The sequence below is a fragment of the Chaetodon auriga genome, chromosome 19 (genome assembly GCF_051107435.1).
Source record: "Chaetodon auriga isolate fChaAug3 chromosome 19, fChaAug3.hap1, whole genome shotgun sequence".
NCBI classification, from domain to species: domain Eukaryota; kingdom Metazoa; phylum Chordata; class Actinopteri; order Chaetodontiformes; family Chaetodontidae; genus Chaetodon; species Chaetodon auriga.
Genome location: NC_135092.1, coordinates 3,858,254 through 3,885,060, shown reverse-complemented (window position 1 = coordinate 3,885,060; position 26,807 = coordinate 3,858,254). Strand labels below are relative to the sequence as shown.

At 43.3% G+C, this 26,807-nt stretch overlaps 1 protein-coding gene across 2 annotated transcripts in view; it reads left to right on the top strand.

Annotated features, from left to right (window-relative positions):
• tln1 (talin 1) overlaps window positions 1-26,807 on the top strand; it is a 68,466-nt gene that overhangs the window by 27,458 nt on the left and 14,201 nt on the right. The window contains exons 16-52 of one of the 2 annotated variants that reach the window (XM_076757949.1): window positions 84-192; window positions 911-1,119; window positions 1,222-1,320; window positions 1,987-2,049; window positions 2,655-2,822; window positions 2,968-3,262; window positions 3,566-3,732; window positions 3,822-3,950; window positions 4,394-4,507; window positions 4,839-4,952; window positions 5,624-5,758; window positions 6,163-6,291; window positions 6,463-6,565; window positions 6,841-7,049; window positions 7,620-7,739; window positions 8,013-8,210; window positions 9,338-9,477; window positions 9,564-9,657; window positions 9,987-10,076; window positions 10,428-10,550; window positions 10,667-10,810; window positions 10,923-11,084; window positions 12,095-12,235; window positions 12,572-12,753; window positions 12,950-13,082; window positions 13,742-13,843; window positions 14,009-14,179; window positions 15,047-15,295; window positions 16,166-16,285; window positions 16,397-16,543; window positions 16,769-16,935; window positions 18,099-18,282; window positions 18,715-18,840; window positions 19,009-19,125; window positions 19,389-19,574; window positions 21,189-21,296; window positions 25,970-26,075. In XM_076757949.1, the coding sequence (XP_076614064.1) occupies window positions 84-192; window positions 911-1,119; window positions 1,222-1,320; window positions 1,987-2,049; window positions 2,655-2,822; window positions 2,968-3,262; window positions 3,566-3,732; window positions 3,822-3,950; window positions 4,394-4,507; window positions 4,839-4,952; window positions 5,624-5,758; window positions 6,163-6,291; window positions 6,463-6,565; window positions 6,841-7,049; window positions 7,620-7,739; window positions 8,013-8,210; window positions 9,338-9,477; window positions 9,564-9,657; window positions 9,987-10,076; window positions 10,428-10,550; window positions 10,667-10,810; window positions 10,923-11,084; window positions 12,095-12,235; window positions 12,572-12,753; window positions 12,950-13,082; window positions 13,742-13,843; window positions 14,009-14,179; window positions 15,047-15,295; window positions 16,166-16,285; window positions 16,397-16,543; window positions 16,769-16,935; window positions 18,099-18,282; window positions 18,715-18,840; window positions 19,009-19,125; window positions 19,389-19,574; window positions 21,189-21,296; window positions 25,970-26,075 (5,353 nt within the window). The remainder of the gene's footprint in view (window positions 1-83; window positions 193-910; window positions 1,120-1,221; window positions 1,321-1,986; window positions 2,050-2,654; window positions 2,823-2,967; window positions 3,263-3,565; window positions 3,733-3,821; window positions 3,951-4,393; window positions 4,508-4,838; window positions 4,953-5,623; window positions 5,759-6,162; window positions 6,292-6,462; window positions 6,566-6,840; window positions 7,050-7,619; window positions 7,740-8,012; window positions 8,211-9,337; window positions 9,478-9,563; window positions 9,658-9,986; window positions 10,077-10,427; window positions 10,551-10,666; window positions 10,811-10,922; window positions 11,085-12,094; window positions 12,236-12,571; window positions 12,754-12,949; window positions 13,083-13,741; window positions 13,844-14,008; window positions 14,180-15,046; window positions 15,296-16,165; window positions 16,286-16,396; window positions 16,544-16,768; window positions 16,936-18,098; window positions 18,283-18,714; window positions 18,841-19,008; window positions 19,126-19,388; window positions 19,575-21,188; window positions 21,297-25,969; window positions 26,076-26,807) is intronic. The other variant, XM_076757950.1, reaches the window with a different exon arrangement.

The window sequence follows — 26,807 nt, the reverse complement described above, 5'->3', positions numbered from 1 at the left end:
GATTTGAGTGCTGATATGAGCACCGAGCAGCCCGTTCCAGATCTTTGTCACCAGAAGATTTTTTTTTTTTGTCTTTGTTCAAGGCATCCCAAGCCTGGCGCAAAAACAAGATGGATGAGTCCAAACACGAAATCCATTCTCAGGTGGATGCCATCACAGCAGGCACTGCATCCATGGTCAACCTCACTGCAGGTAGAAACGCTGTGCCTGACACTGTTTATATCTCAGCCTCGCATCATGGCCTCAAACCTCAAATGACAAACACCTTTAGGTTTAGATGTGTTACATGTCAACATATGCACTATTGAAACAAACATCACTCCACCGAGCTCTGATATCCAACCCAACAATACATTTTATTTGTTGTTAGGCAACGCATTGGTTGCTGACACTCACATTTGTACAGTGAGTTACAGCAACAAGTTGGTTATTGTACACACCTGTCTGAACGGCACTCTGTGAGTCTGCACCTGAAGTCCTCCACAGTGTCCTTTAGTATCAACTTTTCTGCTTGTTCATTCTCACAGAAAGATATAACCAGTCCTCTCAACCTGTCTATCCCAGTATAACCAGTCCTCTCAACCTGTCTGTCCCACTCTCTCTCCCATTGTAACCAGTCCACTCAGCCTCTCTGCCCCACTATAAGCAGTCCACTCATTATGTGTCCCAGTGCCGCCTTGGGTGTCCCTGAGACTCAGCAGTCTCAGGGACAGTCTGGACAGGGTGGTGATTAGGCACTGCCTGGTTTGTATTGTGGACTCTTTGATCCTGTCACGTCTGTAAGTGGTGCTCGGTGTATTTGGGTAACATCATTTTTCCAGTGACAGCAGCAGGATTAATGACATTTGTCTGAATTTGATTCTTATGCGAGTATGACCAAACCAGTTTTCTCTCGTCTTCCTGTCCTCAGGTGACCCTGCAGAGACAGACTACACAGCAGTGGGTTGTGCTGTTACCACAATCTCCTCCAACCTGACAGAGATGTCAAAGGGTGTTAAACTGCTAGCAGCGCTCATGGATGATGAAGGAGGAAACGGGCAGCAGCTGCTGGGTGCTGCCAAGAACCTGGCCTGTGCTGTCTCTGACATGCTGAAGACCGCCCAGCCTGCAAACACAGAGGTACACCGTCACACTACAGGGGAGCTGTAGATACGTCCTGTTTTTTGAAGGCTCCACTCTTTGAGTTTGTGTCTGTAATGTCTTCATGTGTTTTGGTTCCAGCCTCGTCAGAACCTGCTGCAGGCTGCAGGAAACGTGGGCCAGGCCAGCGGAGAGCTGCTGTCTCATATCGGAGAAACAGACACTGACGCACAGTTCCAGGTGTGTCCATGTCAGCTGATTGCTGCACTGTTTTATTTTTACAATAGTTTTTGGTGGTTTTACCCTTCAGAAACAAACCCTTCATGTGTAATGTAGAGGAAGTATGTTATATTAGCTACATTTGTCAGTTGCTGCTGTGTAACAGTACTGGACGTCCTTCAATGAGCATTTGAGCAGATTAGTTTTTAATTGACTTTCACAAGCCGTGCAAGACAACATCCATGTTTAACCCACTTAGAATTTTCTCCTAGTAACAGGGGGAATGTAAACGTATTCCAGAGAGAAGTCCAGTAAAAGCAAAACCATTTTTCTTAAAAGTCCTGTAAATGAATAAAATCAGCTTTATTTAATGTGAACTTTGCTGTTAATTATGCCTAATTCAAAATGCTTCTGCCTATAAAACAGTTATTTTCATTCATTTAAAATGGCTTTTGAAGAACCACATGTGGAACCTCAAGGGTCGAGTAAAATTAACCTTAAAAAACAATTTTCTGACAAATTCATTCATGCCTGAGGATTATTTTCCCATGAAGCAAGATTCTCAGGCAGTGCTTAACACCAAAGAAAGAGGACGTTAATATATGAAAACACTCCAGGATTAGTGCCTTTGCTTGCGTTTTAAACCTGTGTCCTGTGTTCCCTTTGTTTAATGTCCATATTTGAAAGTTTCTAGGTAAAGGATCTTTCAGGGGTGCCAGAAGGAGAGTCCTCTCTCATTGTCAAATACTGGTAAAAAAAATGTGTCCTTAAGACTAATGGTTCATTCTAAAGGGCCAATCAAAACAATCTGTCACTCAACAAGGGAAAGAAGTCCAAGAAAATCCTAATTCAATCTGTCAATCATAACTCGTTTTCTATCTGATGGGTCCTCGGTGGGGATGAGGGTTGGAGCTGAGATTTAATTCTCATTTGCTGTGTAATTAAAAAATCTGACTGTGTAAGATATTTATGATGATTTGATATTATATGACAGTGTATGATTCTCAATTCAAAGTGCCTTAAATGACTCACTGGCTCACAGTGATGGAACCTCCCTTTCTGTGATAATGATATGGAAAGACACCAATGTTGAGCCTTTCAGCTTTCACTGGAATCAATCAGAATATGAATATATTGAATATGATATCAGCAGTCAGCCTTTTTCTGCTCTCATTTTTCTTCCCTGCCTGATCACTAAACTTATGACTATTTGAGATATTGATTATATCTTCTGAGTAATTTCATGAATCAATAGAATTCCAAGCATTCCTTTTTACATCCTTCACCCATGACTGAGAAGTGGTCAGTGCTAAGTATTGCTAACGGCTGTGTGTGTGTGTGTTTGCTGTTGGCAGGACATGCTGATGCAGCTGGCTAAGGCTGTGGCCAATGCCGCAGCAGCTCTGGTGCTCAAAGCTAAGAACGTGGCCCAGAAGACAGAGGACTCAGCCCAGCAGAACCGGGTCATTGCTGCAGCCACTCAGTGTGCTCTGTCCACATCGCAGCTCGTGGCCTGCACCAGGGTGAGTAGGTCCACCTGAGAGATAGCTGGACAGTGACTGTAGTATTCCTCACCTGAAAGATGAGAAGAGTTTAGTTATAGGAAGTTCAGAACTTGAATTTCCCCGTTGCATGTAAATGTATCTTCTTGTATCACTTCAAATTCAGGTGGTGGCTCCGACCATCAGCTCCCCAGTGTGCCAGGAGCAGCTGATTGAGGCAGGCAAGCTGGTGGCCAAGTCAGTCGAAGGCTGTGTAGAGGCGTCACAGGGGGCCACCAATGACGAGGGCCTCCTGAAACAGGTGGGCGTGGCTGCAACAGGTGTCACTCAGGCCCTCAATGAGCTGCTTCAACACATCAAGCAGTATGCCAGCGGAGCCCATCCTATTGGACGCCATGGAGAAGCCACTGACCGCATTCTGGATGTCACAGAGAACATCTTCAGCTCAATGGGAGATGCTGGTAGGTGAATGGAGCGGAAGTCGTGACCACTGCCCAGATTGCGCTGAACGTTTCTGAGGCTCTTGATACTCCTGCAAAGATAGACTTTTGACATTTTGGACTCTCTGTGAGCTTTCCTCTAAAATCGTTAGCTTCATATAAAAGATATCTGATGGCTATCACATTCTATCAAATGTGTTGTGGATATTTGTGGTCTCCAGAGGATGAACCATTGATGCGTTATAGAGATTGGATCTACCCAAAGGAAGATTTTTCCTTTAATATTTTATGCCTTCTTTCTTTCCCTGTCATGTCACCCACCAGGTGAGATGGTTCGTCAGGCTCGTATCCTTGCCCAGGCCACATCCGATCTGGTCAACGCCATCAAGATGGATGCAGAGGGAGAGTCAGACCTGGAGAACTCACGCAAACTGCTGTCAGCCGCCAAGCTGCTGGCTGATGCCACTGCAAAGATGGTGGAGGCTGCCAAGGTCTGCCTTTGTCTCTCTCTCTCTCTGTCTGCGCTTATCACAATGAACAGGCTTCTTCATTTTAATGATCTGTGTGTGTTTCATCCCAGGGTGCAGCAGCGAATCCTGACAGTGAGGAGCAGCAGCAGAAGCTGCGAGAGGCTGCTGAAGGTCTCCGCATGGCCACCAATGCAGCTGCGCAGAACGCTATCAAGAAACGGCTGGTCAACAAGCTGGAGGTAAAGAGGAAGGAGGCAAAACAAAGAAGTACAGAAATGTGACATTTACAAGCCCTGTTTGTGTTTTGTGACACTCTAAACTCTTCACCATCTGACTTAAACTACAATCTGTGTTCCCCCCTGTTTACCAGGCATCTATTTATGCTAAAAGTTTGATTAGTTTAAAGACAATGTTAATGCTGCAAGAGGAACGTTACCACTGCATGTTATGTTATCAGTAGCTTCTGGAGGATATCCAGATATACTTGACAACTGGCAAATGTTTTTCTGGTTTAAGGTGTCTTTTAAAGGAGCATCCCTGTATTAGTTTTTGCTGACCAGCTGATATGAGCTGCTATTGTCGTCCTAGCTACTTTATTCAGTTACAGAAATCTAAATTAGATTTAATGCTAATCCGACAAAAGTGCGGTGTTTTTAGCTGACATATGTGTGTTTTCCTTCAGAATGCAGCCAAACAGGCCGCAGCAGCAGCCACTCAGACCATAGCTGCAGCCCAGCACGCTGCTTCCTCCAACAGGAACCAGGCTGCCCAGCAGCAGCTCGTCCAGAGCTGCAAGGTAAACATGCTCATGGCCTGCCTTTGTCCGTTCGTCTCAGCGCACTGCAGACAGCTTTGTCTTCAACATATCATCTCTTTTTTCATTGTCACCTGTTGCCTGTTTTCACTCTCTATGAATGATATTCTAACTTAGATAGAATACAGAAATCTCTCTCTTTTGTTATTTTTTCCCAAAATAGCAGAGGGCATGCACTTTCAAAGTGTGTATGTTGTATCAGAAAAACCTGCACTTTTATTTCAGTTAGACTTCAAATGAGATGGACAGATAAGGTATCGGTAAAATCCATTCCATTTTCTAATATGAGGTAATGTCTTGTGTGTGTGATCAGGTGGTGGCCGAGCAGATCCCTCAGCTGGTTCAGGGAGTCAGAGGCAGCCAGTCTCAGCCTGACAGCCCCAGCGCTCAGCTAGCCCTCATCAGTGCCAGCCAGAACTTCCTGCAGGTGACTGTCACAACACCAGCTTCATTCAGTCAGTGAACAGAGGCAACGCATCCACATTTCCAATAAAGAAGATCTGTCTACAGTAGTACAGCAACAGGATGACAGACTTCTGTGTTTTAAGCTTTGTTACTGTTCTGTGGTTATGCAGCATTACCAAACAACAATAATGCTACAATGAGAAGTTTAGGGTGTTTTCATGAATGACCTGAAATCAGTGTGTGGTTGGTTAGCTTTGACCATTCAGAAATGAACAAACAACAACATGCTTGGATGACTGGTCAACGGTATGAATCAATGGGCAGATTTACATTCAGTTTAGTGTAGATGTTCATGGTCCAGAGGATAAATCTAATGATTTTCAATGACCCCCCCTGACTTTTATCTAGCACCTCCATTTGACATAAGTAGCCTACTTGTCCCTAATGAGCATATGAGCATAAACTTTGCAGAGAATATTCATGTTCATTTGCGCACAGGGTTAAAGCCATTTGGTCTTAATTACCTTTAGCTTCACCTTTAGGACAAATCTAAGATGTTTGTGACCCTCTAAGGCTCTAAAAATAGCTAAACCATCTGTATGATCTTTGTCCATCCAACACTCTTATTTTGAGTTTAACCTTGTTTAGATGAGAGCCAGTGTTAATAGTTTGTCTCTTCCTCTCCTCTAACAGCCGGGTGCTAAGATGGTTACCGCCTCCAAGGCTACAGTTCCCACCATCAGTGACCAGGCTTCAGCTATGCAGCTCAGCCAGTGTGCTAAGAACCTGGCCAGTGCTTTGGCTGAGCTCCGCACTGCCTCACAGAAGGTGCTCCCAGTCGCAAGTCTTATTATATTGTCTTTATGATGTGAACTCACCAACATTACACAGCGAGAGCTCAGAACGTTTTCAAACTTAAGCTCAATTCTCCTATTTTGTAAATCTGTATTGCTATCAAAATATTAGAATATTCACTTCAGCCATCTTGATCTTCTCCACATGTCAGCTCTAACTTGTAAAGTTACATCTTGTGTGAATGTGAAAATTCTTTTCAAGCCTGTTGCACAGACAGACTCCACAGATGAGGCTTTTTCAATTTTTGACCAATTTGTCAAAAGGCAGATGATATTTTTGTCATCCAGTGAAGAACGAAGAGAGAAAGCTTTACATAATGATAGTTTTTAGGACAGTTTTTTACTTGTCACATTGTGTGCATGTGTGCGTGCGTGCAGGCTCAGGAAGCGTGTGGCCCGTTGGAGATAGACAACGCTCTGTCAATGGTCAGAGATCTGGAGAAGGACATGCAGGAGGCCAAGGCTTCAGCTGAGGAGGGCAAACTCAAACCACTGCCAGGAGAGACGGTGAGACACACACGCGCGCACACACACACACACACACACACACACACACACACACACACACACACACAGAGTCTTTATTCCATGTTGTACCACGTCACGAATTGGATGCAACAGCAGGATAAGCTTCATTTGTTTCTTCCCATGTCTCCTTCCTGTGCTGCTGTGCTGCAGCTTGAGAAATGCTCTCAGGATCTGGGTACCAGCACCAAGGCAGTGAGCTCAGCCATCGCCCAGCTGCTGAGTGAGGCCACCCAGGGCAACGAGAACTACACAGGTCGGTTTACCATCAACACACCTGGACAAGAGCAACAGAAAACTAGATGTCCCTCATTGGTTTTGATCCCAACACATCCACAGATGACACATCAGATTGTGTTTTGCTACAAAAATTATGAACTTAGGAAAGTAAAGGTTAAATTATGTGTCCTGTCTGTGTTCATCTCTGGTTATTTATTTTGCAAAGTCAAAAGAAAGGTATATCATTTTTAACATCTCCATAGTAACAAGTGCATTCATGCAGTAATCGTGAAGTTTCTGTGCTGGGTCCAGGCATGGCAGCCAGAGATGTGGCCCAGGCGTTGAAGTCCTTGGCCTCAGCTGCCAGAGGAGTAGCTGCCACCACAGCTGACGCACCAGCGCGGAACGCCATGCTGGACTGTGCCGGTGACGTCATGGACAAATCAGCCAACCTGATCGAAGAGACCAAGAGGGCCATCGCCAAGCCAGGAGATGCAGAGAGTCAGCAGAGGCTGGCCCAGGTCAGATCCAGACCGAGGGACAGGGAGGAGAAATACAAGTGGGGGGGGGGCTTCCTGGTGACAGCCACAGTGGTTCAGTTCATCAGTGATACTTACATCATGTTTCATTCAGATAATGTCGTCTCAGTATAGCGCTATATTGAGCAGATAACTACTTGCAATAGGCAAGTAGTGACATGAGACCATGGGCTGTTTGTGAAATGAGACTGTTGCCTGGTTAGTGATGAAAATCAGCCTGCAGAGACATGAAATGTGTCTGACTTGCCTAATTCAATAATGAACACAGGGACAGACTGGGAAAGAAAACTGACCCTCTTTGACTCAGACCGGCGTACCAAAGCTGTTGTTAGTCTCTCATTTGTAATAGCTAATAGCTAAGCACTAACTTGTCAGTAATCATAAAAACACCATTGTGGGCATATGTTGGTGGCTGTAGCTCAGTAGGTTGAGCGGTCGTCCACTGATCAGGACGTCGGTGTGAATTCATATGTATGTCGCTTTGGACAAAAAAAGCGTCTGCCAAATGACTAATTGTAATTGTAATATGTGTGTGTGTGTGTGTGTGTGTAGGTGGCTAAAGCTGTGTCTCAGGCCCTGAACAGATGTGTGAACTGCCTTCCTGGCCAGAGGGATGTGGACAATGCTATCCGCACTGTGGGCGAAGCCAGCAAGACCCTCCTGTCTGATTCCGTGAGTAAGATAGATAGAGCTCATTACTGATGTGTGAGAGGATTGCTTCCTCCCTTTGGTTTGGTGAGTTTCATTCTCTCTGTGTTAGTGGTTTAGTTTCTCAAGTGAGTTAACTATTAAACACCTCAGGACTTATGTGGAAAAGGATTTTCCATATCCCATCATGTACATTAACTCTTTTAAAAAAGGTAAAAACAACTTCAGGCGAATGTAAAAACCGTTTTATGAAATTGAGGATGTTTTTTTCATATATTACATTTTTTATTATTGTAGTTCCCGTCCAGTGGAAGGAGCTTCCAGGAGGTTCAGGCTCAGCTCAACGAGGTGGCGGCAGGCCTGAACCAGTCAGCCAACGAGGTGGTCCAGGCATCCAGAGGGACCACTCAGGACCTGGCCAGAGCCACCAGCAAGTTTGGACAAGACTTCAGCCACTTCCTGGAGGCTGGCGTTGACATGGCTGGAACATCCCAGGTCAGTGTGAGAGAATACCTCAGTAATACATTAATAATGCTGGCGGAAACTTTCTGAACACATGTCACCGTCATAACTGTGACATGTCAACAGTCACGAACATGAAGTCTTTATGGATGCTTATGACTGTTATCATTAAATGTCATTCATTCTGCTCTGTCATTTTTAATTCAAATGTTGTTTGAGATGTCTTTAATATGATAACTTTATGATGTTCTGCATATTTATGTGTCCTGTAAAAAGAGGAAGCTAGGGAGAGAATTGTTAATTACAGTAGCTGATAGTGCTGTGTGTTAAGTTCCGTGTTTTCACAGGGAGCACGTAAATATGCAGAATCAAATAGCTTTCTGCTGGTTCCCAGTGAACAGGCCCGGACCAGGACTGGTCTCTGGGGCTGTGTTGAGTCCTGGTTCGACCGTGTTCAGACCGTTGAGCCTGGTACAGTTAGCAGCAGTTACCAGTTAGCTTACTTTAGAAACAAGTAAAGCTACTATCTGTCCATCATGAGTCTCCATAAATGAGGCGCCCAGATAACCCAGTAGAGCGCTCACCCCATGTACCAAGGCTGCATCCATACCACATTAGCCAGGCCTCAAATAAAGTGATACCAAACCTTCAACCAGACGCAGTAGGGAAACATTGATTCCAGCCTGCTGTAAAGATAACTTCACTCACCTCTGACCGACCCAGCAAGAGAGTCAACTGAAGTATTTGACTGGAAGAAATGACGGTGAAGTTATCGAGAGCAGCCTCCAAACAGAAAGCATCAGATGTGTAATTTCATTTTGAAAAGGCTCAGCAGTTTCCTGAAACAGATGCTCACTGTAGTTTTTAGCTGTTACTCAGACAGGAGGAAATAGTGTATTTATTGAGAACTATTTTCAGCGGTGGATTCATTTATATTTGATGCTCCAGTGAGTATGTGGCACAGCGGGATGGTCTATGTGTCAAAATGAAATCCAGCACGTGTTCATGGTAATGAAGGAACGTGTCATGTTGTCAAGATAAGTCGATACAAGTCATTTTGAGGCATAATTATTTTATTCGAGTAAGAGTTGTATCTTACAGTTGTTACTACTGTAAAGTTTCTGGAATTCTCTCCATACTGTCCTCCTCCTCTCTTCCAGTCGAAAGAGGACCAGACACAGGTGGTGTCCAACCTGAAGACAATCTCCATGTCTTCCAGCAAGCTGCTGCTGGCAGCCAAAGCCCTGTCTACTGACCCCAGCTCCCCCAACCTCAAGAACCAGCTCGCAGCTGCAGCTCGGTAACACACCTGTCTCTCACTCTCTGTGTTTGCCTTTTTTTATTGCCTGTCTGTCTTTTATATCTCTCAGCCTTTTGTGTCCACAGGGCAGTTACAGACAGTATCAACCAGCTCATCACCATGTGCACTCAGCAGGCTCCAGGTCAGAAGGAGTGTGACAACGCCCTCAGAGAGCTGGAGGTAACGGCTGCCATACAACCATACGCCATGTTTCATCTCCTCCTCTCTTTAGTCTGCTGTATGCTGTTTCTACAATCATCAGCTTAAGTCAGGCCTACCATTGAGCAGAAAACTAATTGGGGCTGCCTGGTTTATATATGACGACTGAACTGTAACAATGACGCTATGAGTTAGCAGCTCAGGTCATGGATGCCATTACAAAAAAAGTCACTGGGAAATTATTGATAATAAAGAAAAATTGCAGCATGTAGCCAGCACAGCGGTCAGATGACAGGATGTCATGGGTGTCGTCTGCGTTTGTGTTGTGACTGTGTTGTGTCTGTGTGTAGTCGGTGAGGGGGATGCTGGAGAACCCAACGGAAGCCGTCAATGAGCTGTCATACTTTGACTGCATCGACGGTGTCATGGAGAACTCAAAGGTAGACCACACATCACTGCTGCTCTACACACTCTTCCTCCACATCATTTGTTTCTCGTCTCGTTGTGTCTTTGATCACGTCCTCTCATTTTTTGACCTCCGTCCCACATGACACCAGTACTGTGAAATTCCAGTGAAACTCCTTTGAAATTACATAACACTTTATTTATGAGTCCTTTATTTCCTAAAGTCTCTTTGAAATACTTTTAAATATGGATGTCTTGAAGACTCATGTTTTAGTCGTGGTTTAGTAGCTTTTTTTGTGACTTTTTGTTTATCACAATTAGCTCAGTGAGCTGCTGATAATAAGAAGCATAAAAAGACAATGAAGTCTCTGGTTTCCTGTTGACAGGTGCTTGGTGAGTCCATGGCTGGTATTTCCCACAATGCTAAGAACTCCAACCTGCCAGACTTCGGTGATTCAGTCACTGCTGGCTCCAAAGCCCTGTGTGGTCTGACTGAAGCAGCTACACAGGTAAAAACCATGAATAACGGTTACTTTAATGTCGCCCTGGTCTGAGGCCATTTAGAGGGGTGAGTGTTTTTGCTGTATTTGTAGTACATGCACTTCTGTTCTGTTGATGTCCCCAGGCTGCCTACTTGGTGGGAGTATCAGACCCCAACAGCTCAGCAGGCCAGAAGGGCCTCGTGGACCCCGCTCAGTTTGCCCGGGCTAATCAGTCTATTCAGATGGCCTGCCAGAACCTGGTGGACCCAGCCTGTACCCAGTCTCAGGTACATGCTGACCTCTGCAGCATCACAGTCACACTTTTATCATCATTCTTCCTCATCCAGTGTGGTTGAATACATCCTTGATTGACCCCCAGTGCACGCTTTCTCTGTCCAGGTGCTCTCTGCAGCCACCATTGTGGCCAAACACACCTCTGCACTGTGTAATGCTTGCCGTCTGGCTTCATCCAAAACTCCCAACCCTGTTGCCAAGAGGCAGTTTGTCCAGTCGGCCAAAGAGGTGGCTAACACCACTGCCAACCTGGTCAAGTCCATAAAGGTTTGTACTACAAGTCCTTCCTTCCTCAGCATCAATCAAGTGAAAAGCAAATTATCCATGTTGAGTAACAGAAAGTATTAACCCAGCTTCAAACAAACTAGCTTGCACAGTTGGTGCGTCTTACAGGAACTAAATTTAGTCCCTGGTTCATTTGGTCAAAATGCAGGTTTAGTATCTGGATAACTGTGATAATGAACCAAATTAGACTGATTTGGATTAAAAAAATAACGGATTTGTTTTGTTGTTGTATTGTTGATGTTTTTATTGCTGCATGACTGTGATGTTTGAATCTAGAGAACACACAACTGTCCATAGTCCTAAAAATGATACTAACCAGCGAGTTCCAGCATTGAAAAGCACAGCTGGTTAGACCTTGGTTAAGGATAATAATAATATGCTATGCACACTGTGAAAAGCCCTTTAGGTGTAATGGTGATGCAGTAAACAATGAATAGATTGAAATACTGTTCAACTCAGTAAAGTGGCATAACTTTATTGAGTTGAACAGTATTTTTACTTCAGTCAATTCAGGTTTATCCCCTATGATCCTAGTCCTGATCCAGGATTAGGCAAGATACCAAGCAGGCAACAGCCCTGAGGCCCTGAAAGGTCTCATCTTACTGTGTCTTTAAAGCACAATACCAACTGACATGATGATGATTCAGCTTGGTGCTTATACATTTTGAAATTTGCTGAATGTATTTGTGTTTAATCCAATTACCCCTCAGCAAGCTGAAGCCAGGCAGTGTAACAGTCTTAAATCAAACTGCACCTTGCACAGAGAGGGGGTTTAAGTAGGGTAAACAGGAGCTCACCAGTTCATTTTTGTCCTGGGCTTCCCTGAGTAAGTAAATTGGTCAATGTCCAAGGTACCACATAATACAGATGTGGGAGGTATGTTGCAAAACTAACGTTCCAGAAGTATAGTCTGTTGAGAAGCCACTCTAGTCCCATGGACATATCAGTACAATCAGTATAATCATAAATAAAGTGCCATGTCTCCTGTGCAGGCTTTGGATGGAGCCTTTAACCAGGAGAACAGAGAGAAGTGTAAGGCTGCCACTGGTCCTCTGATAGAAGCTGTGGACAACCTGACTGCATTCGCCTCCAACCCAGAGTTCGCCAGCATTCCTGCTCAGATCAGCCCTGAGGTATGTCCTCGCCCAAAATAATTCAATCAGAAATGAATGTAGAGCGTGAGCCGGCACTGATAGCCAACTGTCTGCTCTTACTTTAAATAATTCAACAGCATGGGAGTAGTTGGAGTATATGACTCCTATTTTTTGCTTGTTTTTCTGTTCTGTGTTCACTGAATGCAGCTGAAAAGCACTATTAAGGGTGTGTACCCAGAGGTCACCAATAACATTTAAAACTTTTGTGATTCCTCCTTCTCTAAACTCAACTTCAGGAAATGGTACCATTCAGTATTTCTCAGTCCAGTGACTCATTTTCATCCTCTTCCGTCCTCTTCCACTCGCCGTCCTCAGGGTCATGCAGCCATGGAACCCATCTTGGCTGCAGCAAAGATGATGCTGGAGAGCTCAACAGGCCTGATCCAGACTGCTCGCTCTCTGGCTGTCAACCCCAAAGACCCCCCCAAGTGGTCAGTGCTGGCCGGACACTCCAGGACTGTGTCTGACTCCATCAAGAAACTCATCACCAACATGAGGTAAACTCTAATGCACTGCTACTGCCACTGGCTTTACTGCCTCCACCTTCTCTGACAGCATCCACATTAAACTGACACAACAGTAAGATTTGTCTACTTAGCTAGCGTCACATGGACTATAAGAGTCTCAGAGTGCCCAGTGGTTTGCTACAACCGCTCACTTCACACATCTTCCATCTTGTGTGTTTTCGTGCAGAGAAAAGGCTCCTGGCCAGAGAGAGTGTGATGATGCTATCGAGGCGCTGAACAGCTGCATCCGAGAGGTTGATCAGGCCTCTCTGGCTGCCATAAGCCAGCAGCTAACACCCCGAGAGGACATCTCCATGGAGGTACACACACACACACACACACACACACACACACTCAGCTCTGCCAGTAAACAGGTTGAAATCAGAAGATACAAGTGATGCTTGATGTGATGTGATGCAGAAACACACATATGAAATTCATGTTACACATGCAGTGTCTTATATTTCATAGTCCCATGACCACAGATTACATGTGGCTGTATGAAATTAGTGTATTTGTAATAAACAGTTAGTCTGTCAGTCTGCTTCAGAGAGGTCTTAGGACTGATCACACAGTTCCATTTACTGAAGAAGACGTGAGATGTGGTTCAAAGTCCTGAGAAGCCAGAGAGTGTAGCTTCACTGTATATGACATAATAACCTAAACTCAGGGTTCACTTGCTGGCTTTTTTCAATGCTTTCAGTTGTTCCACAGTGTTCTTCAGCAAATGGAATTACCAAAGATCAAGAGCAAATTTCCATGATCAAATATTATGTAATGGTTTTCAATGCAGCACCACGATTTGCTATAACCTGTATGAAGCTCATTATTATTGCAGGTATTGCCTTGCGCTGCACTGTATTGCACATGTTTTTCTATCATTATTTCAGCCTTTGTATGTAATAATCTAAGAAGTGTAATCAAGCAATCTAAAGATGGATAATGTAACTCTGACTGCATTGTGCCTGACATGTTGCAGACTCTCCATGAGCAGATGGCTGCTTCAGTCCATGAGATCAGTAACTTGATTGATCCTGTAGCTGTGGCGGCTCGCTCCGAGGCTTCCCAACTGGGACACAAGGTAAAACACAGATAACACCTCCACTCAGCTGACATACTGGAATACGAATGTTGACCAGCTGGTGGACCATCTAAAGACTGATTATGGTTTAACTAGTTCAAGCCTGTAATGCTCCTCATATTTCAGAATCTGTGTGTATAATTTGTTCCCCATACGCCTGAACAGGTATCTCAGATGGCCAGCTACTTTGAGCCCCTGATCATGGCAGCCATTGGCACAGCATCCAAGATCCTCAGCAGCCAACAGCAGATGGCTGTCTTAGACCAGACCAAAACCCTGACAGAGTCAGCGCTGCAGATGCTCTACACTGCCAAGGAGGCTGGAGGGAACCCCAAGGTACTGAAGCTGGCACTTGATACTCAGAGTCCTTTGAATAAGCTGGCAGAGAAACCTGGCCACAAGGCACAGCCCTGTCACTTTGAGACAAGGTCCTGGGGGTGTGTAACAAAGCACAAGACCAGCGCTATGGCCCAGTGTAGAAGAGAATCAAAGAATTATCTATGTATTGGATTGTTGCTAACATTAATTGCAACTTATTCTGTGTGATACTTGAAAACTACTGTTAATTAAGTAAAATACAGTATGTGTCAGAAGAAGTGAAATCAATCATCAGAAAGCTTTGGAACATGCTAAGCTGTGATCAGAGCTGTCATGAAATTGTTTCCTCACCTTTAAATTTTTGTTTTAAGAGAGGAAAAAAACACCAGGAATGCAGATATCATACCTATACTAGGCACCAAAAAGAAACTGTTTGCTTATACAAGAAATAGATGTTACAGATACAGAAGATGTGAACGTTATCCCAACCAACCACCACCAACCAACAATATTTTTTGATACAGAGATATTTCATCTTCCTCATACATTAAATAAGTATTTGACAGTTCATAAATAGCATGTCGGCACTTGTTGTGTAAATGCTACAATGGCCTTATGGCTCAATGTATGTTGGATGACCAAATATAATCTAAAGTTGTGAGTTGGAGAATAGAAAGAATATGGAATATGCAATAGCCTGATAATATGGGGATAAAAACGAATGTTCCTCCCTTTAGATTTAATGCCATCTTTTTACTTTATGTGTCTCATTTGTTCCATTTAATTTGCTGGATTTTATGTAATTGTTGTGCTGTGCTTGCTTTAACAGTCTGGCTCAATATTTCAGCATTGCCGAATCAACGTGTTTTCCTTTCCTTTCACCAGGCTGCACACATGCAGGAGGCCCTGGAGGAGTCAGTGCAGATGATGAAAGAAGCAGTTGATGACCTGGGGGCCACTCTGGCTGAGGCAGCCAGTGCAGCAGGCGCTGTGGGTGGCATGGTGGACTCCATCAATGATGCTATCAATAAAATGGAAGACTCACCTGCCCTCGAACCTGAAGGCACCTTCGTGGACTACCAGACTACCATGGTGAAGACGGCCAAGGCCATAGCGGTCACTGTGCAGGAGATGGTGAGGCATTTTCAGAAGTCATCCAAGAGGCATTGCTGTTCTGGTGACAGAAATGAAGTTGAATGTTTTCAAAATTTAAACTTGGGATACTGGAGCTTTAGTTCCAGGTGGAGCCCCTCATCAGAATGAGGTGATGTGTGAGAAAGTTTTGCCTGAAATTCTCAGCCCTGCCCCCTGCAGAGGCAGTAGCTCACCAACAAGGACCCCTGCTGTGTCAGCCCTGCCCCTTGTGGCTACAGCAGACTCCACCCCAGAATATTCAGGAAATATCCTTTGTTTATCTTCTTGTGTTGTAACTGCATGATGAAATAGCCCAAGCAGCAGATAAGATGGTGAATGTAAGGACGCCGACAAGTTTAACAACGGCCAAGTGTTTGATATAATGCTGCCAAATCCGCTATTTTATGGACTGCTGTTGTTGACGTGGTCGTCATACTAGCTTCTGCACTGTGACAGTGTCACGGCCATCAGGTCACAAACCTTGAATATTATGATACATAAAATGTGTGAAATGAAGGCCAAAATTGTGGAAATGGAGTTGAAATACTGTTTTTGTTTATTTGAAGATGAAGAGCGGAAAAGTTTCATAAAGCAGCACAATATCAGTACAATGTATGAAAAAATAAAAAAAAATTAAACTGCATTTTCTCAAAAAGGAACAAATTAAACAAATTAAAACAAATACAAACAATATTTTGCAAAAGATTTATTGATGTAAGAGTAAATCAACTTAATGCGACTCAGCATGAATTATACATCTGCAGTATCTATGTTTGATTTTATCATGGTATTATCAGTACTTCAGTACTGGTGAAAAGCCGATAGATGTACTCTTACTTACTCAACTAATGTTTTTTCTCATCTCTTCAGGTCACCAAGTCGAACACCAACCCCGATGACCTCGGAGGATTGGCCAACCAGCTGACCAATGAGTTTGGAAACCTGGCAAATGAGGCCAAATATGCAGCCGTGACTGCAGAGAATGATGAAGTAAATAAAAGCAGCGTTCCATCTGTTGAGAGACACTTTACAGGCTGTGCTAGCTCCATGTTTTCCATTGTGTTCATGCCGTTCATCAGGTTTGTCTCTGTTTGTTTCCAGATTGGTTCTCACATTAAGAAGCAGGTGGGCGAGCTGGGTTTCAGCTGCACGGGTCTGGTGACGAAAGCTGGAGCTCTGCAGTGCAGCCCCAACGACACATTCACCAAGAAGGAGCTGATTGAAAGCGCCCGCAAAGTCTCTGAGAAGGTCAGACCATGACCAGCCACTTCACTTTTATTTTCAATCATTGTTTGGACATTTATTTATTTATTTATTTACTGGTCCTGAGCAGAATTTGAGTAAGGGATGTTGCAGTTCATGGTTGGTGTCTCAACCCTCTAGACCAAGGGTGCACCCCTAAATGCTAAAGAACTTTTGTCTTTGATATGAGCAGTGACTTCCTCTCCTAACAGCTTGGTCTTCTTCTTGCAGGTCTCCCATGTGTTGGCATCCCTGCAGGCAGGTAACCGTGGCACCCAGGCCTGCATCACAGCAGCCAGCGCTGTGTCTGGAATCATTGCAGACCTGGACACCACCATCATGTTTGCCACTGCTGGTACTCTGAACAGAGAGAACGCAGAGACCTTCGCTGACCACAGGTACTAATCACTCTAGAGACAGAGCATGAGGTCGCAGATAAAGCAGTGTTAAGCATAACTGCTGTAGTCAGTCATTTAAGAAATAATAACTAAAGAAATTACATGATTTCTGGCAATTAATCACTATCAATACAATTTAATTCCATCATCTCTTTCCTTCCACTTTGGAAAAACTGCAAGAGGAGAGAAGATAGCTGTGACGTTTGACAGCCTTAATTACAAGTAATATAGACACAGTCTAAACAAGGAAGCAATGAATGAGGATTATATACATGCTAATAACAGTGTCATACTCATTGTGAGAAAGTGGAATTTCAAGTAGTTGGTTCCAGTAATGTGTGATCCAGATTCAGAATCAACTTTATTGGTCAAGTATGTGAACACATAGAAGGAGTTTGACACAGGTTTTTCATTATTCTCAATGTACTCGCAGAGGAATATACATAATAGCCAAGAACAAAGAAAGCAAAGTGGAACAAATAAAGGTAAAGAGCAGACTAGACTATGAAAATACAAAGTAGGTGCTATATACAAGTCATGTGTTCTGTAAGCTCAGCAGTACATATAGTGCAAAGAGATAAATGTTGACTGGATATACATAGAGCAGATGATCATGCACATTATATTCATGTTTGTGTGTCTATATACATCGTGCAGGCAATAATGACATCTTACAAAAATAATGCATCCAGTGTAGGTTAAACAGGAATATGGGATGTACTGTACTATGAAATAGTGATAACAATTTCTCATGTGTGCTTCTGACTGGCAGGAGGGAGGATTCTCAACACGTTACACAAGTACTGTTTTAGAAGTGTCTGGAAATGTGTAGCATTTGTCTGTGTTGAGGGATTTGTTCACTTGTTTTTGCTACAGACTGTAATTTGATTTACAGCAGCAGAATGTGTAGACTTTTCTCAAGCCCCAACACGAGCTCTGAAACCTGTTCATTTTTCTGTCACCAAGATTGTGTTATCTTACAGCTTAACTGAATTTGAATGAGTTCTGTCATATACAAGTGGATGTGGAGACAACAAAATACCATCTGTAATGACAGACTGTAGCAGGACCATTTCATGTTCTTCATGAAATATGTGCACTACCTTTGCATTATTGAAGCTCCTTGGTGATAACTGGTGACTGTGTGACCTTCCTGTGTGCAGAGAATGCATTCTGAAGACAGCTAAGGCTCTGGTGGAGGACACCAAGCTGCTCGTGTCCGGTGCTGGAGCCAGTCAGGAGAAACTGGCCCAGGCTGCCCAGTCTTCCGTGTCCACCATCACCAAACTGGCTGATGTAGTCAAACTGGGAGCTGCCAGCCTGGGTTCAGAAGACCCAGAGACACAGGTATGGACAGCACAGATGACATGTTGTGTCGTGTGTGTGTGTTTACAATTATTCCCTGTAAAACTGATCCTGACAAAAGGTGATAATTGTGTGAGAGCTTGCTCACTCTTTTTGACATATGTTAATTGAAAGCAATCGTTTTTGGGGAATTGGGGTTGTATTATCATTATTATTATTATTATTATTATTATTATTATTATTATTATTATTATTATTATTATTATGCTATCTGTGATGAAGACTAGAGACTGTCTCATCTCAGGCCGGCACAGACAGCTAGCATTAAACCTCTTAAGAGCACATAAACACCTTCATAAACACACATGCAGCAACTGAACTGGGACACAGCCCTACTTTATGTGTGTAGGTACAATCACTTTCTATGTGATGGCATCAAATTAAACTGTAAAGTACTGGTTCTGCACTCTACAGGTTGTCCTGATCAATGCGGTGAAAGATGTGGCTAAAGCTCTGGGCAACCTCATCAGCACCACCAAGGCAGCTGCAGGCAAACCTCATGATGACCCCAGCATGCTGCAGCTCAAGAACTCTGCTAAGGTAACACACAAAGCCCATGCGTCATACAAAGCTGTGTTGTGGAATGACAAATATATGAACCCTGTAAGATCTCTTTGTGACATTTATCACAGTAACAAGCATTAATGTGCCGTTTTTTCTTGCTGTCAGTTTAATCTATCCCTCTGTGATCTGACCTGGCTGCTGTAGGTGATGGTGACCAATGTAACATCCCTCTTGAAGACGGTCAAGGCAGTAGAGGATGAAGCCACAAAGGGGACCAGAGCCTTGGAGGCCACGATTGAACATATCAAACAGGAGCTGACTGTAAGTAATGACATTCTTTCAATTGAAATGTTGTGTTGTCAGTATTTTGGTCAACATATGGAATACAAGTTTCGTTGCTACTCCAAACCAGTAGACACTGTAGCCTATAGTACCAACTGAGACCAGACTCCCTCCAGGCAGAAGGATTCATTCAGAATGCTGATCCTGTAGCTTAAAATTCACTTAATTGTTGGATGAAAGAACTGATGTTGTTTCTTAGGCCTCGATTCTCTCACTAATGGACGCTTGCTTTTACCACACAGGTGTTCAGCAGTTCTGACCCCCCACCAAAGACGACCACACCAGAGGAGTTCATTCGTATGACTAAAGGAATCACTATGGCAACAGCGAAGGCAGTGGCTGCTGGGAACTCCTGTCGTCAGGAAGACATCATTGCCACAGCCAACCTCAGCAGAAGGGCCATTGCTGATATGTTGCACTCCTGCAAGGTACACAGGAGATTCATGCAGCACAGCTGCCTTGTGATGAGAGAAACAGTGGACATGCCTGAGTGAACGATAAGTTAAAGTTAGATTGTACCAAAATCTGTCAGAGCTCACTGATCTTGAATGCTTGAGAACTTAAGGTCATGGATGTAACCCTGGTTCTCTGATAAGCATGAGTGAGTGTCTCACTATGGGCAATGCCTCCTGTGTGACCTCATCAGTGGCTCAAATAATATTATGCCAGCTCTGATTGGCTGGCACTTCCTGACATCTATGTTGACATAATGTCAATTGTCATTGAAAACAAGCTTACCCCTCCCTCACTTCCACAGCAAGGAGGGTGCTATAGATGCTCATGTGAATCAGAGAACTTGGTTGCTCCCATAAGCTTACATTCTCTTTCATAGCCCTCATTTTGTGTCTCACTGTGGGAAAAATACTAACACTCCGACTGCAAGATATGCCTGTAAAGAAGACATCTGTCCTCAGTGGCAGATTTGCAGTGCACAAACCACAGAGAATGCAAATGCCTGTGCTTCTCAGAGGAGAGAGGTAGAGAATAAAAAGCAGCCAGTTCTATAGGGGAGGCGCACAAGCCTATAACCTTCAGGATGAAGGCAGGGTTAGGCTGCAGACTGACCTTGGCATTCCCTGTGGGGAAAATCTTTAAGGACAACATTTTCAACTCCACTTGTTCCAAGGGTTCAAGAGTGGAACAGGAGGAGAGGATTTAGTACAGTGGGAAGATTCAACAATGGAGCCAGTGATCTAGATATAGGTAATTTGCAGCACTCAACCATCATGATCCGCACGTTGACAGGGTGTTGAAACACAGTCCTTATGTCAAAATCAAGGTAGGTTGGAGGTGGGAATGGCTTCCAGGTGCACCTTGATGGTTGAGAAAGCTTTACCCTTCTCAAAAAGGTCTTGTAAAAATGATAGAATCACTGTTCCAGAACACTGAACAAGAACTGGCTTATGACTGAACACCAGCTCTCAAGCACATGCTGCTTATGGTCATATAATGAGGGAGTCCCTCTGTTAGCCTCACTGGAAGGTGACCATGGGCATCAGGATCCAGACCCAGAGAGGCTACCCAGTCCTGCACAGATGCCCCAGTAGTGTAGCCACTGCAGAGGCCATCGGGCTGCACAGCCTCTCTCGCGCATTGTTTGAGGGTAACCATGTTGCTCCTGTGGGACAGTGCTAGATATTGTCTGCGTAGTCTCTGCTCTTTCCGGGGATAAAAATGCTTTGGCCTGGAGAGAGTTCCGAGTGATCTTCATGAAAGGAATGCATTGAGCAGGCGTCGTCATGCTGTTTTCCACATTTATATGAAAACTCAGATCCACCCAGATTTTTGTAACTTCTCTCTTGTATTTGGTTCGAAGTTCCCTCAGAATAATGTTATCAAATTTCAATCAGGTTTGTCAGGTTTTTTCCAATTTGTAAACCTTTGTACTGGTGCAACTTAAAAATGCCATTCACTAATGTTGTGTTTCTTATGAAAGTCCATATAATTTCCTCTTTTTGTGACTATAAGCTTTGCATTTTAACATGGAAAATGGCTCACTGCCTATACTTGGTTCAATGGTTGGTTTCTGTCTGCTCTTTCAGCAAGCTGCCTACCACCCAGAGGTCAGCAAGGAGGTCCAGATGAGAGCCCTACGCTATGGCAATGAGTGTGCTTCTGGATATCTGGGCCTGCTGGAGCATGTGCTGGTGGTAAGACATCATTACCTACATACAGAAGACACAGATCACACCAACACTGTTACAGTTACTGTACGGTGCTACCCATTTGTCCTAGCAGTCCCTAAAACATTTCAGATATTCGAGGGAAGTACTAGAAGTAGAAATTTAGGAATTCTGCAGCTCTGCATGACAGCAGCCTTATCACAGCCTCAAACACAGTGTGGACATGGCCGAAGTGATCATTTACCAGGTTAGTTGGAATAAACATAGAGACTTTGGAATTTAGAATAAACAGCAGCAGCCTCAGTGAGGAATAGTGAAATGAATAAAAAGCACCTTATTCAGAAACTCCTAAAGTAACAGAAAGTGAGTGTAAAAAGACAAAATGGCCACAGTGTGACTGGAAAGTGGTATTTGAAATGTCCACTGGTCTTGGTGCCACCGTATTGCTGCTGGGGACATGTATTTACATTGTTTTTTCTTCAAAGTCTAATTTCGAGACAAAACATTAGAATTGGTGTTTTGAGTTCAAACAGGTGGGCCACAAATGTCACCTACTACTCAGACACATAAAGTGACTCTCGTTGACCTAAAGGTAGTGCTAATAATGCTACATACAATGCTAACAATACATTTACATTATATTGTTATTGTCCCAAAGGAGTCAAAGTTCTTTCGACATTTTAATCTCTCAAGTCGTCTGCTGCTTTGCTCCATTGGTCTTCTGCTCTAAAAACATCAAATATTGCTACTTGTTTTCTTTATTTTCTTAAAAGCCTTTTTTCAACATCTTGTCAGAAACCACGGGGCCAATTGTCCCACGAGTCTTCAAGTTTTAAACCACGTCAGCTCTGAAATGGCCCGTACATGCCACTGGAGAGCGGGTTGAGCCTGCAGTGACAGGGTTTACAGCATGATGGCTGCATGCTTACAAGCCTCTCCTCTCTACTGTACTGTCATGTGTTTGATGACACCTTTTCTTTCCTTTTCCCAACGCTCCGTCAATGTTCCTTTAAACTTGCGGCTCACTGATGTCGGTGCAAGCCGGTGAGTACACCATGTGACTAACGTGCACAAGTGTGGAGCTGCATTGGTTGAATGCTTCACTGCATACTTTGTAGCACTACAATGCTGCAGAATAACATCAGCGGCACATTAACAGATGTCAGACCAGCTCTGCTCATGGACAAGAAGAAGCATCACGTCTTTTTATGAGGCAGCAGTCATGTGCTCAGGTTCATTGAAGACACTAAAGGAATCTGTGTCAGCTGGAGGTGTTTCCTATGTCTTTAGATTGATGTTAGACTGGACTGTGCAGGTGCACTGTCAGCTGATTGTCTCTCTTTCGGAGGTGGGAAGATCAGATGTGTGTGATGGTCTGTTCTGGTATTTGGTTGTTTTGGTGACTTCTAAATCAGGTGCAATCAGGGAAATCCCACTCTCGATGCCTCTGTGTTGTGCATGGAGTTTTAAACTGCCTGCTTCAGAGCAGATTAGCGTGGTTACGCTTGCACTGTGGTGAGTAGGAAAACAGAGTTGCACCCTGGCTCCATGTGCATTTCTCTTTTGTTAGGATGACATTTCAGCCATCAGGCCGTCATTAAGATCAGCAGTCATCCTTGCATCCTCATTTTCCTCCTCCTCCGTCCTCACCTGGTGATCAACTTATTAATGTTGTTTTTTCTACCGTCGCTTTCTTCAACGAAAATTATGATTAAATATCGTGACGAAACCGAGACGAGACGCAACGTAAATGCTGGTCATGTGACAGTAACTATAATTAAATATATAATGCAATACTGTTGACAAATTAAAACAAGATTAAATGTGGTTTACAAAATAAAAACTCTGCTAAAATGTCTCTTCATTTTCATTGACTAAAACGAGACCAGACGAAATAACGTTATAACATTACGTCTGGTCTCGTTTTAGTCAACGAAAATGACTAAAATGATTTAACAGAGTTTTTATTTTGTAAAGCACATTTAATCTCGTTTTCTTCGTCAACAATTGTTGTCGTCACATGACTAGCATTTACATTGCGTCTTGTCTCGTTTCTCTCACATTATACAAGTTTTTTTGACGACGATATAAAAACACTAGTTTATTCATGTAAATTAAAAACTTTAGAGCAATTCATGCAAACCTTGGAATGAATGCTAATTTGCCACTTTAACATTCAGGTGAAGCTGCAGCCTAGTGTTCCTGCAGCATTTTATCACAGTGGATGGAACTTGTTGACACTGATCAAAAGTGACAAAACAAAGCTACAACAGTAAATAATAGAATTTAACTGAACTTGACAAACTATGAAAAAAAATCTCAAAATTTCTCCACTTAAGGTCCACTTGTTTGCTTTTCATGGAGCTTTTGACTGGATCATACAATTTCAGTTGCCATGGAACTGGTGGTTGTCCGATTTTCCATTTTACTGAGAACCTTGAAGACATCTTGTCCATGTTTGCTAGAAAGCCGAGTCACTAAGAACTAAAAACATCAAAATGTGCATCATATCAGTTAGTGATGGATTCACATGCTCTGAATAAAGCTGAAATGACTGAACAGCATGTTCAGCTCAAGTACAAAATCACACCAGCCTTGGGAATATCTCCTAAATATAAGCAGGAAGATACTTGTTTTCACTTTAATTTTAAAGTATGTTTTATGTTAATGAGTCTCAAACAATCTTGATTTCATCCACTTGAATCATGGAAGTGAGACTCGGATACAGTACTTTTCCTCTGCAGTGATGTGATATGAGCCTGTGGTCCTGTCCTCTGATGGGTGGAACAGAACAACCTGCCTGCTTGTTCACACATGCTCTCTCTGGTCCTTGACCTCTGTAGGAAATACAGCACTACCGCTGACCTGCCGATCATGTTGCTCAGTGACTTGGTTTGGTTTGTGCTGATGTCTTGAGGATCTGTTCTGGAGCTGATGCATGCAGTTGTTTTGTATTTGTGTAACACAAACCTGCTAAATTTCCTGTTTCCCCCTGTCAAATATTGCTTCAGCGGTGGAGCTCAGGTAATAGTGTGCTGTCTGAACATGTGTGTATCAGTTTGTTAGTGTGCAAAATGTGGATGTGTTTGCTCGTGGAATTCGTTTGGCCCACTGCATGCGTTCTTGGGCAGTTACGTCCTCGCCTCTATCATCTCATGACAACACATCTGAATAAACTTGAGCTGGGTATGGGCTGAGCCCTGTTAATGCCCTGCACCTGTCACACACTGCTCCAACCTGAATACTGCATGTCCACCTAGGACAGTCTGAGGACACAAACTGAAACCCAAACACATCTGAGCACCAACAGCTCAAACTAGTCTGCCATTACTTTCATTCAATTAAGAGATGTTAGGAGGAGATGTCATTAGTATATTATATATTTGATATAAGAGTACCTCCAGGCAGTCTGCCATTGTGTATTCTCATAAACAAACTGGTAAGATAGCAAAAAGCTATTGTGCAGTCGACTGTACAAACAGTATTAGACAGAATTCAAGTAAAATTTTTTACATAGCAACAGCTAAGTAATGGCTAAAAGAAACAACAGGAAGCAATAGACTCAAATGGTAGACACTTTAGTCACAGGTAAACAGTGTATGTCTGATTTTGAGGGCACGCAGGTCTATTCAGTCACAGCGATAAATTAACAAAGTGACACATTTAAAGTTCTGGGGTTTTATTTTGAAGTCCTGGGGCCAGATGTATAAAACTCATCGTATTTAGAGAGCCATGTTTTCTAAATCTCAGTCATCGTGGATCTGGGTGTACATGCATGAGCCTGATTTCCACTTACACTCACCTGTAAATGGGTGGAGGCAAGCACTTGCATATCAAAAGAAGAAGTGCAGTTTCACTGGTTGTGTCTCATCAGCATCGTTCTGCAAAGAGTGGCTGTCATTACATGTGAGGGCTTTGGCTTTTTATATCATCAGTGTCACAAAGTTACCACATGTACCTGTAAACCATCATTTGTGGTGCATAAATGTGGGGAAATGAAAATTTATCACACAAAAATGTTATTAATGCACATTTGAATTAGTATAGATTGATTTATAATCTGCATACACGAGTGAAACTGGCAAACACAGTGCTTTTATTTTGAAATTCCATCTCCACCCTTGTTTTTATCCTCACCTCGCATTCATCTTCACCCTCAGATCACTGTAGAAACTGTGTGCTCTGGTCTGTGTGAGGTGGTCACCTTCTCACCTCTCACACAGTCTATTTGTAGAGATAGCATTATATGTGTGGGAAATGGAATATTATTGGTTTTGTGAGTATGCATCATTTACGCAGGTGGTACACCTGCTGTTGACGGCCACCATTTACACTTAATGTAGTTTCTTCCCTAGTGTCAAGCTGAATGTACTTACATAGGCAGGTGGGTCACATTAAAAGAGAAAACCCAACATGCAGTGTGTTAGCACAGTGTCGCTCCAACACAAACCTCCAGGGCAGCCTTCATCTGCTCCTGTTACTATGGTGCAAGGAGACAAAAGTATCTGTCCTCTAAAGCATTTGAATTTACTGTAATGTTGGCCACCTTTATTATCTTAGCATTAGCTTAGCCCAAGCTGAGATTCAGTTCATTCAAGTAAACATGTTAAGCATCAGTAATACAGACAGTGAATGTAAAAAAAAAAAAAAAAAAAAGAAGCTTGATTCAAAGGTTGTGACTTTTTTTCCTTCACCGACAGATCATCCAGAAGCCCACTCATGATCTGAAGCAACAGTTGGCCAACTACTCCAAGCGGGTGGCAGGCTCTGTCACCGAGCTCATCCAGGCTGCAGAGGCTATGAAAGGTATGTTAACCTTTGACCTCTTTGACAACAGAATGGCAGCAGAAGAAAGCTACATTCCTCAGGGTGTCTCTGCAAGTCTCAGTTTCCATTTAATGGTATCAGTGTCTTTATTGATCTGTCTAAATGGTCTGGATGGAGGTGCATAGTTGTGGGGATGACATTATCAGACCTTTGCTACCAGTAACGAGCTTTGATCATGCAATGAGCCAATTTGAAGTTTCATGTTAGACATTTAAAAGAGAGTACTGATGGGCAGCATCGAATAAGAAATTAATTAATAGATCATTTTAAGTCACTTGGCATACAACTTAAACTTCTGCCTTGGTGCCCCCAGTTGAAGTATCAAAAAGGGCTGACAGCAATGCACACTGCATTTCGGACATGCACAAGACCTGCGCAAGTCGTAAATAGCCCAGCATCAGATCTTATTTAGAACATGTCATGCAAATGAGCCCTGACAGTAATTTGAAGTAGGATTAGTAAATATCCCCCTCAGAGTTCTACAGTTTCACACAGCTCTGTTCTGGGATCCCCCTCTCGAGAGTGAAGTACAAATTACCAACTCAAGGCAATTCCATTGCATCATATCTCAAATGGAGTTAACCTCCTCCTCAGAGCTTCAGATCGCAGATTGATGTCCCTCTGTTCGAGTTTAAGAGACATTAGCTGTAACTGAATCCTGCTGAACTGTGTCGGTCCATGACTTCATTCAACAGGTGACACAGATGAGAC